General features: G+C 46.2%; 1 protein-coding gene across 1 annotated transcript in view; it reads left to right on the top strand.

Moving 5' to 3' along the window:
* ABCA4 (ATP binding cassette subfamily A member 4) overlaps nt 1–14229 on the top strand; it is a 249212-nt gene that overhangs the window by 192963 nt on the left and 42020 nt on the right. Inside the window, exons 33-36 of the mRNA XM_038745065.1 lie at nt 2158–2263; nt 2401–2475; nt 5666–5835; nt 8632–8809. Of these exons, the coding sequence (XP_038600993.1) occupies nt 2158–2263; nt 2401–2475; nt 5666–5835; nt 8632–8809 (529 nt within the window). The remainder of the gene's footprint in view (nt 1–2157; nt 2264–2400; nt 2476–5665; nt 5836–8631; nt 8810–14229) is intronic.

Raw genomic sequence — 14229 nt, 5'->3', positions numbered from 1 at the left:
GTACAAAGCACTGTTCTAGGCGCTGGGGAGGTTACAAGGAGATCAGCTTGTCCCATGGCGGGTTTACAGTCTTCATCCCCATTTTACAGATGAGGGTACTGAGGCCCAGAGAAGCGAAGTGACTTGCCCAAAGTCACACAGCTGACAAGTGGTGGAGCTGGGATTTCATCAATCATCAATCGTATTTATTGAGCACTTACTATGTGCAGAGCACTGTACTAAGCGCTTGGGAAGTACAAATTGGCAACATATAGAGACAGTCCCTACCCAACAGTGGGCTCACAGTCTAAAAGGGGGAGACAGAGAACAAAACCAAACATACTAACAAAATAAAATAAATAGAATAGCTATGCACAAGTAAAATAAATAAATAAATAGAGTAATAAATATGTACAAACATATACATATATACAGGTGCTGTGGGGAAGGGAAGGAGGTAAGATGGGGGGGATGGAGAGGGGGACGAGGGGGAGAGGAAGGAAGGGGCTCAGTCTGGGAAGGCCTCCTGGAGGAGGTGAGCTCTCAGAAGGGATTTGAACCCGTGACCTCTGACCTCTGACTCCAAAGCCCGGGCCCACTGAGCCACGCTGCTTCTCATGTTTATTAAACATGACAGGCCTTTAGAGAGCTTCAGAAGAGCAATCTGTCTCTAATTAAAGATCTAGAGTCAAACTTGAACTCTAAAAGAAATAAAACCCTTTTCAAAAGTTGGATTTGGACTTGAGGGGAAGCTGTGATGTGTGATTGCACTTGAATCTGCACCCTTTATTCACCCACTCCCCCAGCACTGATGAACAGATCCATAATACGTTTATTTATTTTAATGTCTGAACCCCTCTAGTCTGTAAGATCATTGTGGGCAGGGAATGTGTTTCCAAGCTCTGTTATACTGGGCTCTAGAGAGAACTTGGTACAGTGGTCTGAAAGCAGTAAGCGCTCAAAACATATATTAGATTGATTGATTGATTGATTGGTTAGGTAGGCCCAGAGTCAGCCAAAAATCTTTCTTTTCTGCTGTGTGACTTGGGCAAGTCACTTAATTTCTCTCTGCCTCAGTTACCTCATCTGTAAAATGGGGATGAAGACTGAGAGCCCCACGTGGGACAACCTGATCACTTTGTATCTACCCCAGCATTTAGAACAGTGCCTGGCACATAGTAAGCGCTTAACAAATACCACAAATATTATTATTATTATTAAAGTAATGGGTTCTAATCCCGGCTTCATTACATGTCTGCTGTGTGACTTTGGGCAAGTCATTTCACTTCTCTAGGCCTCAGTTACCTCATCTGTATATATGTACCTGTATATATGTATATATGTTTGTACATATTTATTACTCTATTTATTTATTTATCTTACTTGTACATATCTATTCTATTTATCTTATTTTGTTAGTATGTTTGGTTTTGTTCTCTGTCTCCCCCTTCTAGACTGTGAGCCCGCTGTTGGGTAGGGACCGTCTCTATGTGTTGCCGACTTGTACTTCCCAAGCGCTTAGTACAGTGCTCTGCACACAGTAAGCTCTCAATAAATATGATCGATCGATTGATTGATCTGTAAAATGGAGATTGAGACTGTGAGGCCCACATGGGACCGGGACTGTGTCCGAACTGATTTGCTTGTATCTACCCCAGCTCTTAGTGCAGTGCCTGGCTCTTAGTAAGTGCTTAACAAATACCGGAATTATTATTATTAAAGCTCCGTGAGCCAATTTGCAACGATCACGGCGTTTGGCCGGAGAGTTAGCCCCGCGCTTAGGCCTTCCCAGACTGAACCCCTTCCTTCCTCTCCCCCTCGTCCCCCTCTCCATCCCCCCCATCTTACCTCCTTCCCTACCCCACAGCGCCTGTATATATGTATATATGTTTGTACAGATTTATTACTCCATTTATTTATTTAGTTATTTATTTTACTTGTCCATATCTATTCTATTTATTTTATTTTGTTAGTATGTTTGGTTTTGTTCTCTGTCTCCCCTTTTAGACTGTGAGCCCACTGTTGGGCAGGGACTGTCTCTATATATTGCCAATTTGTACTTCCCAAGCGCTTAGTACAGTGCTCTGCACATAGTAAGCGCTCAATAAATACGACTGATGATGATGATGATGATGAAGCGGCCAGTGCGGTCAGTGGAGGTCTGCGTTTCTCCGGCAGGTACGGAGGGATTTCCACCGGGGGAAAGCTGCCAGTCCTCACCGTCACCGGGGAACAAATTGCAGGTTTTTTAAACGACGTTGGCCAAATCATGAATGTGAGCAAGGTAAGCCAAGATGGCAGGGCCTTCTAAGGGCCCCTTATAAAGACCAAGAAGACAAGAAGTCTGGAAGCAGAAACCCCAAGGGCAGCCGAGGTCCCCTCCGGTGCGGTCGCTCGAGACTTGATTTCTTTCCTCTTTAGGGTCCCGCCACCCTGGAGGCTGCTAAGGAAATCTCCAACTTCCTTAAATACATGGAAACTGAAGACAACATAAAGGTACAATTGAAAACTGTACAATTGAGAAGCAGCGTGGCTCAGTGGAAAGAGTCACAGGTCATGGGTTCAAATCCCGGCTCCACCACTCGTCAGCTGTGTGGCTTTGGGCAGGTCACTTAACTTCTCTGGGCCTCAGTTACCTCACCTGTAAAATGGGGATTAAGACTGTGAGCCCTACATGGGACAACCTGATCACCTTGTAAATTCCCCAGCGCTTAGAACAGTGCTCTGCACATAGTAAGCGCTTAATAAATGCTATTAAAAAAAAACTGCTCTTGAAATACCGATACTTGGGACACATATTACCCCCCTTGAACCTCTCCAACAATAATAATAATAATTACGGTATTGGGGATGTCACTGTTTGTTCTTGTATTGTCCTCTCCCAAGGGCTTAGTACAGTGTTCTGCACACAGTAAGTGCTCAATAAGTACGAAGCAGCATGGCTCAGTGGAAAGAGCACGGGCTTTGGAGTCAGAGGTCATGGGTTCAAATCCCGGCTCCGCCACTTGTCAGCTGTGTGACTTTGGGCAAGTCACTTAACTTCTCTGTGCCTCAGTTTCCTCATCTGTAAAATGGGGATTAAGATTGTGAGCCCCCCGTGGGACAACCTGATCACCTTGTAACCTCCCCAGTGCTTAGAACAGTGTTTTGCACATAGTAAGTGCTTAATAAATGCCATCATCATCATTATTATTATTATTACAAATGAATGAATGAGGTAAGCACTTCTTATGTGTGAAGCACTGTTCTAGGCACTGGGGTAGATACAAGGTAATCAGGTAGTCCCACATGGGGCTCACAGTCTTAATCCCCATTTTACAGATGAGGGAACGGAGGAAGAAAGAAGTGGGGTGACTTGCCGAAGTTCAAACAGCAAGCAGTTGGCAGAGCTGAGATTAGAACCCAGGTCCTTTTGACTCCCAGTCCTGTGCTCTATCCATTAGGCCACACTGCTTCTACAATAATAATAATGGCATTTATGAAGCGCTTACTACGTGCAAAGCACTGTTCTAAGCGCTGGGGGGATACAAGGTGATCAGGTTGTCCCACGGGGGGCTCCCAGTCTTCATCCCCATTTTCCAGATGAGGTAACTGAGGCCCAGAGAAGTGAAGTGACTTGCCCAAAGCCACACAGCTGACAAGTGGCAGAGCCGGGATTTGAACCCATGACCACTGGCTCCAAAGCCCGGGCTCTTTCCACTGAGCCACGCTGCTTCTCTAACTCTCTACCTCGGCTCAATTCGATTTTTACGTTGCCAACTTGTACTTCCCAAGCGCTTAGTCCAGTGCTCTGCACACAGTAAGCGCTCAATAAATACGCTTGAATGAATGAAATGTTCTTGAAGCTAAATGTGGTCCAAGGTAAGCGAGGTGAGCTGGGATGGGCAGGGGTCCCGTGGAGGCTGGACAGGGATGGGGAGCGGGGGGCAATGGCAGCAAAACTGCCACACCATCCCCTTCCCTCCCTCCCACCCATGTTCCTCCCTTCTCTCTCCTTTCTCTCCTCCTCTTTCCTCCTCCTCCTTTCTAATCACTGTCAATCATATTTACTGAGCGCTTTCTGTGTGCACAGCACTGTACTAAGCTTGGAGAGAATTGGTCGATATGTTGGTAGACAGAGAAGCAGAGCACAGGCCTGGGAGACATAAGGTCATGGGTTCTAGTCCCGGCTCCTCCACTTGTCTGCTGCATGGCCCTGGACAAGTCACTTCATTCATTCATTCATTGAATCGTATTTATTGAGCGCTTACTGTGCGCAGAGCACTATGCTAAGTGCTTGGGAAGTACAAGATGGCAACATATAGGGATGGTCCCTACCCAACAGCGGGCTCACAGCCTAGAAGGGCTCACAATCAATCAATCAATCAATCATATTTATTGAGCTCTTACTGTGTCCTTCTAGACTGTGAGCCCACTGTTGGGTAGGGACCGTCCCTATATGTTGCCAACTTGTCCTTCCCAAGCGCTTAGTACAGTGCTCTGTATATATGTATATATGTTTACATGTATATATGTATATATATATATATACACCTGTATATATGTATGTATGTTTGTACATATTTATTACTCTATTTTACTTGTACATATTTATTCTATTTATTTTATTTTGTTAGTATGTTTGGTTTTGTTCTCTGTCTCCCCCTTCTAGACTGTAAGCCCACTGTTGGGTAGGGACTGTCTCTATATGTTGCCAAATTGTGCTTCCCAAGCGCTTAGTACAGTGCTCTGCACACAGTAAGCGCTCAATAAATACGATTGATGATGATGATGATGCTCTGCACACAGTAAGCGCTCAATAAATACGATTGATTGATTGCAGAGCACTGTGCTAAGCGCTTGGGAAGTCCAAGTTGGCAACATATAGAGACGGTCCCTACCCAACAGCGGGCTCACAGTCTAGAAGGGCTCACAGTCTAGAAGAATTCACCTCTCTGTGTATCAGTTCCCTCATCTGTAAAATGGGGATTGAGACTGTGAGCCCCATGTGGGACAGGGACTACATCCAACCCAATTTGCTTGCATCCACCCCAGCGCTTAGCACAGTGCCTGGCACATAGTAAGCATTTAATAAATACCACAATTATTATTATAATTATTATGTCCCCTGCCCACGACGAGCTTACACCCTGCCTCAGTTCCCTCATCTGTAAAAGGGGGATTAAGACCGTGAGCCCCACATGGGACAATCTGATTATGTTGTTTCTACCGCAGCACTTAGAACAGTGCTTGGCACATAGGAAGTGCTTAACAAATACCACCATCATCATCATCCCTCTTCCCTCCTGCCCCTTTTCTCTTCAATTATATTTATTGAGGACTTGCCAAGTTCAAAACACAATATTAAGATCTTGGGAAAGCACAATGCAACAGAGTCTCACATGAGCGTTTACCCCATTCACCTTCTGATCGGGAAGAGGGCCCCGATCTTCCTGTGAGCCCACTTTTTAGACTGTGAGCCCACTGTTGGGTAGGGACTGTCTCTATATGTTGCCAACTTGTACTTCCCAAGCGCTTAGTACAGTGCTCTGCACACAGTAAGTGCTCAATAAATACGATTGATTGATTGATTGATTCCCCTGTGATTCTTTTCCTTGGTTTCCGAACGTCGCCATGGTGTCTTTCGGCCGTGGCCCTTGTTTGCCCGAGCGTGTGGTGGGATGCCATCTCTCTCTCCTTGCCGCAGGTGTGGTTTAACAACAAAGGGTGGCACGCCCTCGCCATCTTCCTCAACGTGGCCAACAATGCCGTCCTGAGAGCCAGCCTGCCGCAAGGCCGGGACCCGGAGCGCTTTGGAATCACGCTCATCAGCCACCCACTGAATCTCACCAAGGAGCAGCTCTCGGACGTCACGGTGTGAGCCACCATAATAATAATCATAATAATGATGGCATTTATTAAGCGCTTACTATGTGCAAAGCACTGTTCTCACCATCTAAGCCATTCCTCAGTCCCGCCCCAAAATCTCTCCTGTCTCCTTTCTTCTGGGAAACAGCATGTCCAGGAGGAGAGAGCACGGCCCTGACAGTCAGGAAACCGAAGTTGTTTTGGGTTATTTTTTAAAATGGCATTTGTTAAGCACTTACTCTGTTCCAGGCCCTGTACTAAGCGCTGGGGTAGATACAAGCTAATCAGGTTGGACACAGTCCATATTTATTTCTTTTTGTTTTTACTGTATTTGCTAAGTGCTTACTATGTAGTGTCCTAAGCCCTGGGGTAGATAGAAGCTATTGGGTTGGACATAAGCCCATATTTGCTTGTTTTTGTTTTTATGGTATTTGCTAAGTGAAGAGTGAAGTGAAGAGAAGCAGCGTGGCTCGATGATGATGATGATGATGATGGCATTTGTTAAGCGCTTACTATGTGCAAAGCACTGTTCTAAGCGCTGGGGGGATACAAGGTGATCAGGTTGTCCCGTGTGGGGCTCACAGTCATCATCCCCATTTTACAGATGAGGTAACTGAGGCTCTGAGAAGTTAAGTGACTTGCCCAAGGTCACACAGCAGACGTGGCGGAGCCGGGATTCGAACTCATGACCTGTGACTCCAAAGCTCGTGCTCTTTCCACTGAGCCACGCTGCTCCTCAATGGAAAGAGCGTGCGCTTGGGAGTCAGAGGACATGGGTTCTAATCCCAGTTCCGCCATTTGTCCGCTGTGTGACCTTGGGCAAGTCACTTAACCTCCCTGTGCCTCAGTTACCCCACTGTAAAATGAGCCCCACATGGAACAACCTGATCACCTTGTATCCCCCCAGCGCTTAGAACAGTGCTTTGCACATAGTAAGCGCTTAACAAATTCCATTATTATTCTAGCATTTATTAAGTGCTTACTATGTGCAAAGCACTGTTCTAAGCGCTGGGGAGGTTACAAGGTGAACAGGTTGTCCCACGGGGGGCTCACAGTCTTAATCCCCATTTTCCCGTTGAGGTAACTGAGGCACAGAGAGGTAAAGTGAGTTGCCAAAGTCACACAGGTGACAAGTGACAGGGCTGGGATTTGAACCCATGACCTCTGACTCCAAAGCCCGTGCTCTTTCCACTGAGCCGCGCTGCTTCTCTTAATAATTATCATTATTAAGTGCTTACTTCGTGCCAGGCACTGTACTAAGCACCGGGGTACATAGAAGCTAGTCAGGTTGGACACAGTCCCTGTCCCACATAGGTTTACAGTCTTAATCCCCCTTCTCAAATCCCATCCTCTCCAAGAGTCCTATTCCGCTGGAATAGATACAAGATAATCAGGTTGGACACAATCCATGTCCCTCATAGGGCTCCTAGCCTTAATCCCCATTTGACAGATGAGAGAACTGAGGCCCGGAGAAGTGAAACGGCTTGCTGAAGGTCACAGCAGACAGGTGACAGAGCCAGGATTAGAACCCGGGTCTTTCTGACTCCCGGCCCTGTGCTCTATTCATTCATTCATTCAATCATATTTATTGAGTTCTTACTGTGTGTAGAGCACTGTACTAATTGCTTGGAAAGTACAATTCAGCAAGAAGCAGCGTGGCTCAGTGGACAGAGCACGGGCTTTGGAGTCAGAGGTCATGGGTTCAAATCCCGGCTCTGCCAATTGCCAGCTGTGTGACTTTGGGCAAGTCACTTCACTTCTCTGTGCCTCAGTTACCTCATCTGTAAAATGGGGATGAAGACTGTGAGCCCCATGTGGGACAACCTGATTACCTTGTATCCTCCCCAGCACTTAGAACAGTGCTTTGCACATAGTAAGTGCTTAATAAATGCCATTATTATTATTATTATTATTATTGTTGTTATTATTATTAATCAGTGCCCACTACAGTCTCACAGTCTAGAAGGGGGGAGACAGACATACAAACAAGTAAATAGGCATCGATAGCATCAATATAAATAAATAGAATTATATATATATATATATATATATATACATCAAAACAAGTAAACAGGCATTACTATAAATAAATAGTAGAAGCAGCTTTTCCCAATGAGAAGCAGCATGGCTCAGTGGAAAGAGAAAGGGATTTGGAGTCAGAGGTCATGGGTTCAAATCCTGGCTCCACCAATTGTCAGCTGTGTGACTTTGGGCAAGTCACTTCACTTCTCTGGGCCTCAGTTACCTCATCTGTAAAATGGAGACTAAGACTGTGAACCCCACATGGGACAACCTGATCACCTTGTATCCTCCCCAGCGCTTAGAACAGTGATTTGCACATAGTAAGCGCTTAACAAATGCCATCATCATTATTATTAGTATTATTTGGAGTCAGAGGTCATGTGTTCAAATCCCGGCTCTGCCAATTGTCAGCTGTGTGACTTTGGGCAAGTCATTTCACTTCTCTGTGCCTCAGTTCCCTCACCTGTAAAATGGGGATTAAGATTGTGAGCCCCCCGTGGGACAACCTGATCACCTTGTATCCCCCCCGTGCTTAGAACAGTGCTTTGCACATAGTAAGCGCTTAACAAATACCATCATCATTATTAAATCGAATTATAGATATGTACATATATACACAAGTGCTGTGGGGCGGGGAGGAGGGGTAGAGCAAAGGGAGTGAGATGGAGCGATGGGGAAGGCAGGGGGAACTGAGGAAAAGGGGGGCTCAGTCTCCATCCACTAGGCCACACTACTTCTCTTTGTTCCTTCTTCCACTCGGATCCCTCCTCCGTTTCCTTTCAGACTGAGCACGTCTGTGGATGCCGTGGTGGCCATCTGTGTGATTTTCGCCATGTCCTTCATCCCTGCCAGTTTCGTACTGGATCTGATCCAGGAAAGGGTGAGCAAGGCCAAGCACCTTCAGTTCGTCAGCGGGATGAGCCCCACCGTCTACTGGATCACCAATTTCATCTGGGATTTGGTGAGTACCTCCACCTGCGGTCCTGTGCAGTGCTTTGCACGTGGGAAGTGCTCAATAAATGATAATAATAATAATGTAATGATGGTATTTGTTAAGCGCTTACTATGTGCCAAGCACTGTTCTAAGCTCTGGGGTAGATACAAGGTCATCAGGTTGTCCTGGCACATAGTTCACCTTGTATCCCCCCCAGCACTTAGAACAGTGCTTTGCACATAGTAAGCGCTTAACAAATACCATTATTATTATTATTATTATAGTTAACGCTTAAACACATCAAATACATTAAATACAAATACATTGGAAAGCAGCGTGACTCAGTGGAAAGAGCCCGGGCTTGGGAGTCAGTGGTCGTGGGTTCTAATCCTGGCTCTGCCACATGTCTGCTGTGTGGCCTTGGGTAAGTCACTTAACTTCTCTGAACCTCAGTTACCTCATCTGTAAAATGGGGATGAAGACTTTGAGCCCCACATGGGCTCAACCTGATCACCTTGTAACCCCCCCCCCCCAGTGCTTAGAACAGTGCTTTGCACATAGTAAGTGCTTTTAACAAATGCCATTATTATTATTATTAATAATAATAATAATAATAATAAAAATCCACCTGTTTGGATTCAGGGAGCTGGCAAAGGTAGCTTCTTCAGCTGTATAATAATAATAATAATAATAATGGTGGTATTTGTTAAGCACTTACTATGTGCCAAGCACTGTTCTAAGTGCTGGGGTAGATACAAAGTAATCAGGTTGTTCTCCTCGAGGCTCACAGTCTTCATCCCCGTAATAATAATAATGATGGTATTTGTTAAGCACTTACTATGTTCCAAGCACTGTTCTAAGTGCTGGGGGAATACAAGGTGATCAGGTTGTCCCACATGGGGCTCAAAGTCTTTAATCCCCATTTTACAGATGAGGTAACTGAGGCACAGAGAAGTGAAGTGACTTGCACAAGGTCACACAGCTGACAAATGGCTGAGCCGGGATTAGAACCCACACCCTCTGACTCCCGAGCCTGTGCTCTTTCCTCTAAGCCATGCTGATTGAGTGAATGAATGGGAATCACATCACTTCCCTCTTTAACTCTGGAACAATGAAAGATTCCAGGTCTTTGACCTATATGCATTGCACTCTCCTGAGCACTTAGTACAGTGCTTTGCACACAGTAAGAGCTCCATAAATATGGTTGAATTGAATTAGGACACTGTGGGATGACCTGCTGAGATAAAGGGTATTTAGTCAATCCATCAATCATTCAATGGCATTTGTTGAGCACTTTTTTTTTAATGGCATTTGTTAAGCGCTTACTATGTGCAGAGCACTGTTCTAAGCGCTGGGGGTGATGCAAGGTGATCAGGTTGTCCCACGTGGGGCTCACAGTCGTCATCCCCATTTTACAGGTGAGGTCACTGAGGCTCTGAGAAGTTAAGTGACTTGCCCAAGGTCACACAACAGACATGTGGCGGAGTCAGGATTCGAACCCATGACCTCTGACTCCAAAGCCCGGGCTCTTTCCACTGAGCCACGCTGCACTTGTGTACAAAGTACTATACTAAGCATTTGGGAGAGTACAGTAAATTGCTTGCACTTGGATTTGTACCCTTTATTTACCCGTCCCTCAGTTTCACAGCACTTAGACGCGTAGCTGTAATTTTTTTATTTATATTAACTCTGTCTCCCCTTCTAGACTGTAAGGTCACTGTGGGCAGGGAATGTGTCTATTGACTGTGGCTTAGTGGAAAGAGCACGGGTTTCGGAGTCAGAGAACATGGATTCCAATCCCAGCTCCGCCACTTGTCTGCTGTGTGACCTTGGGCAAGCCACTTATCTGGGCCTCAGTTACCTCATCTTTAAAATGGGGATTAAGACTGTGAGCCCCACGTGGGAAGCTTGATTACCATGCATCTGCCCCAGCACTTAGAACAGTGCTTGGCACAGAGTAAGTGTGCAACAAATTCATTCATTCAATTGTATTTATTGAGCACCTACTGTGTGTACTAAGCCCTTGGGAGGTACAAATAGGCAACATATAGAGACGGTCCCTACCCAACAACGGGCTCACAGTCTAGAAGGGGGAGACTGTTGGGTAGGGACTGTCTCTATATGTTGCCAACTTGTACTTCCCAAGCGTTTAGTACAGTGCTTTGCACACAGTAAGCGCTCAATAAATACGATTGATGATGACAGACAACAAAACAAAACATGTAGACAGGTGTCAATACCAAATACCATTATCATTATTATTATTATTATTATTATTGTTCTCCCAGGTGCCATTATAGTGCTCTGCACACAGTAAGCGCTCAATAAAAATGATTGATTGATTGGTTGAATGCAGCAGTGTTGGCAGCCATGTTTCCCACCCTTAAGGGGCTTACAGTCTTAGAGGAAGAGCTTAAATGTCTGATAGCCTGGAAAGAGTGAAAACTAAGCTGGAGGGGGATTACCTTAAAGAGATTGACGGGGATGAAGTCCAGCTGCAGGGGTGAAGAGGACAATGGTCTGCAGACTGTAAGCTCGTTGTGGGCAGGGAACATGCCTACCAACTCTCTTGTATTGCTCTCTCCCAGGTGTCTAGCACAAGGCTCTGCACGCAGTAAGTGTTCAATAAATACCATTAATTGAAAGATTGATCGTAGTGTCTGCTCAACACTAGAGATCTTGGTGGGTGGAACTCTTTATTCTCTTCCCCTTCTGTACCACGAAACGCCTCTCCATAAAGACCTGGCTCATTTCAATTTCAGCGGGCATCCTGATGAATAAATACTAGGCCCCAGGGTAGCTGAAGATGTTCTCTTTTAATCATGCCTATTAAGGAAGCGACAGTGTCAATAAGAGAATGCCAGCAGGGCTCAGTGGAAAGAGCCCGGGCTTGGGAGTCAGAGATCATGGGTTCAAATCCTGGCTCTGACAATTGTCAGCTGTATGACTTTGGGCAAGTCACTTCACTTCTCTGTGCCTCAGTTACCTCATCTGTCAAATGGAGATTAAGACTGTGAGCCCCCCGTGGGACAACCTGATCACCTTGTAATCTCCCCAGCGCTTAGAACAGTGCTTTGCACATAGTAAGCGCTTATTAAATGCCATCATTATTATTATCATTATTATCTGGCCCCTCCCCTCTAGATTGTAAGGTCATTATGGGCAGGGAATGTGTCTATTGACTGTGGCTTTGTGGAAAGAGCACACCCATGGAGCACACCCTCACTCCCATAGAAAAATCTCAGAAAAGGGGATGGTCCATGGGGTAAATTAGTCTGCGTCCCCTGGAGCAAAGTCTTGAAAGAAATTAGTCATTGAGCCTATTGGAAATTTAGTAAGCTCAGGTTTCTCAACATTATCATCGTCGTCAATGGTATTTATTGAGTGCTGTCTGTGTACAGAGTACTTACTAAGAGCTTGGGAGAGTACAGTTGGTAGGTACATTCCCTGCCCACAACCAACTCACAGTCTAGAGGGGGAGACAGACAGGAATATAGATAAATAATTTATAATACGCTCATCCCTACGCCCTTTTTGTTTTCGTTAGATGTTGCGTTTGAATTTTTATGTGTTTGCCAGCAGACAGGGGCTGGTGTCTCCTCGGGGTGGGGGGACTAGTTAAGATTATTTCATCCTGGATTCTGCCCTTCCTCCAAACCCCAATGCCACAGTATCTCCAAGTCCTGGAATGGGCCGGTGACAGTTCTTTCCTCCTGCCCTAGTGAGGTGAGAGGAGAAATGATTGATGCTAAGAACTGAGAAACAGACAGGAGAGCAGAGAATTGTTGGTCCTGGTGACTTGTGGAGGGAGGAGATCTTGCTTTTCTGCACAGAGATGATCCGGGCAGCAGCGTGAAATATAGACTGAAGTGGGGAGAGACAGGCGGATGGGAAATCAGAGAGGAGGCTGATGCAGTAATCCAGTTGGGATACGATGAGAGATTGAACCACCAAGGTAGCGGTTTGGAGATGATCTGAGCAACACAGCATCACAAGAGTGGAGATGAGAGGAAATCTAAACTGAGGGGTATAATAGCCTGGATTAAGTAAAGGTGTCTAGAGACCAGAGAAGTCTTTGTGGAGGAGGAGCACTGTTTTGCAGGGAGCGAGTTATCAGGTTGGGAGGTTTGGGTCAGAAAATGGTGTATCAAGCATTTTAGAGTTTGTTCCCATCCTCAGACTCATGTGTATATGTGAACTCAATTATTTACTTTGAACATTCTAGTTGAAAATATTTTTAGGTTTGTCTCCCCTATTAAACTGCAAGCTCTTCGTGGCAGGGAATGTGTCACTCCTCAGTCAGTCAACGGTCCCATTTTACAGATGAGGTAACCGAGGCCCAGATAAGTGAAGTGACTTGCCCAAGGTCACCCAGTAGACAAGTGGAACCCAGGTCCTTCTGATTCTCAGGCCTGAGCTCTATCCACTAGGCCATGGTGCTTCCCAGTAATAATAATAATAATGATGGCATTTATTAAGTGCTTACTATGTGCAAGCACTGTTCTAAGTGCTGTGGAAGTTACAAGGTGATCAGGTTGTCCCACAGGGGGCTCACAGTCTTCATCCTCATTTTACAGATGAGGTAACTGAGGCACAGAGAAGTTAAGTGACTTGTCCAAAATCACACAGCTGACCATTGGCAGAGCCGAGATTTGAACCCATGACCTCTGACTCCAAAGCCCGTGCTCTTTCCACTGAGCTACGCTGCTTACTGATTAAGCACTTACTGTGTGCCAAGCACCGGGAGGCAGTGTGACCCGGTGGCTAGAGTGTGGGCCTGGGTTCTAATCCCAGTTCCCCCATTCTCCTGCTTTGTGACCATGGGCCGGTCACTGAGCCTCAGTTTCTTCAACAGCTAAACATTAATAATAATAATAATCACAATAACTATGGCATTTGTTAAATGCTTACTATATGCCAGATGCTGTACCTAAGCCCTAGAGCAGAGACAGGAAAATAGGGTTGGACGCAGTCCGTGTCCCACTTGTGGGGCTCACGGTCTTAATCCCTGTTTTACGGATGAGGGAACTGAGGCCAAGAGAAGTCAAGTGACTTGCCCAGGGTCACCCAGCAGACAAGTGGCTGGGTGATATCCAGCAAAAACTCCTCCCTCTCGGCTTCCAGGCTGTCCATCCCCTCGCCCCCTCCTACCTCACCTCCCTTCTCTCCTTCTCCAGCCCACCCCGCACCCTCCGCTCCTCCGCCACTAATCTCCTCACCGTACCTCATTCTCACCTGTCCCGCCATCGACCCCCGGCCCATGTCATCCCCCGGGCCTGGAATGGCCTCCCTCTGCCCATCCGCCAAGCTAGCTCTCTTCCTCCCTTCAAGGCCCTCTTGAGAGCTCACCTCCTCCAGGAGGCCTTCCCAGACTGAGCCCCTTCCTTCCTCTCCCCCTTGTCCCCCTCTCCATCCCCCTCTTCTTACCTCCTTCCCTTCCCCTCAGC

The sequence above is a fragment of the Tachyglossus aculeatus genome, chromosome 4 (assembly GCF_015852505.1).
Source record: "Tachyglossus aculeatus isolate mTacAcu1 chromosome 4, mTacAcu1.pri, whole genome shotgun sequence".
NCBI lineage: Eukaryota > Metazoa > Chordata > Mammalia > Monotremata > Tachyglossidae > Tachyglossus > Tachyglossus aculeatus.
This window is presented reverse-complemented; position numbering and strand designations above follow the sequence as displayed.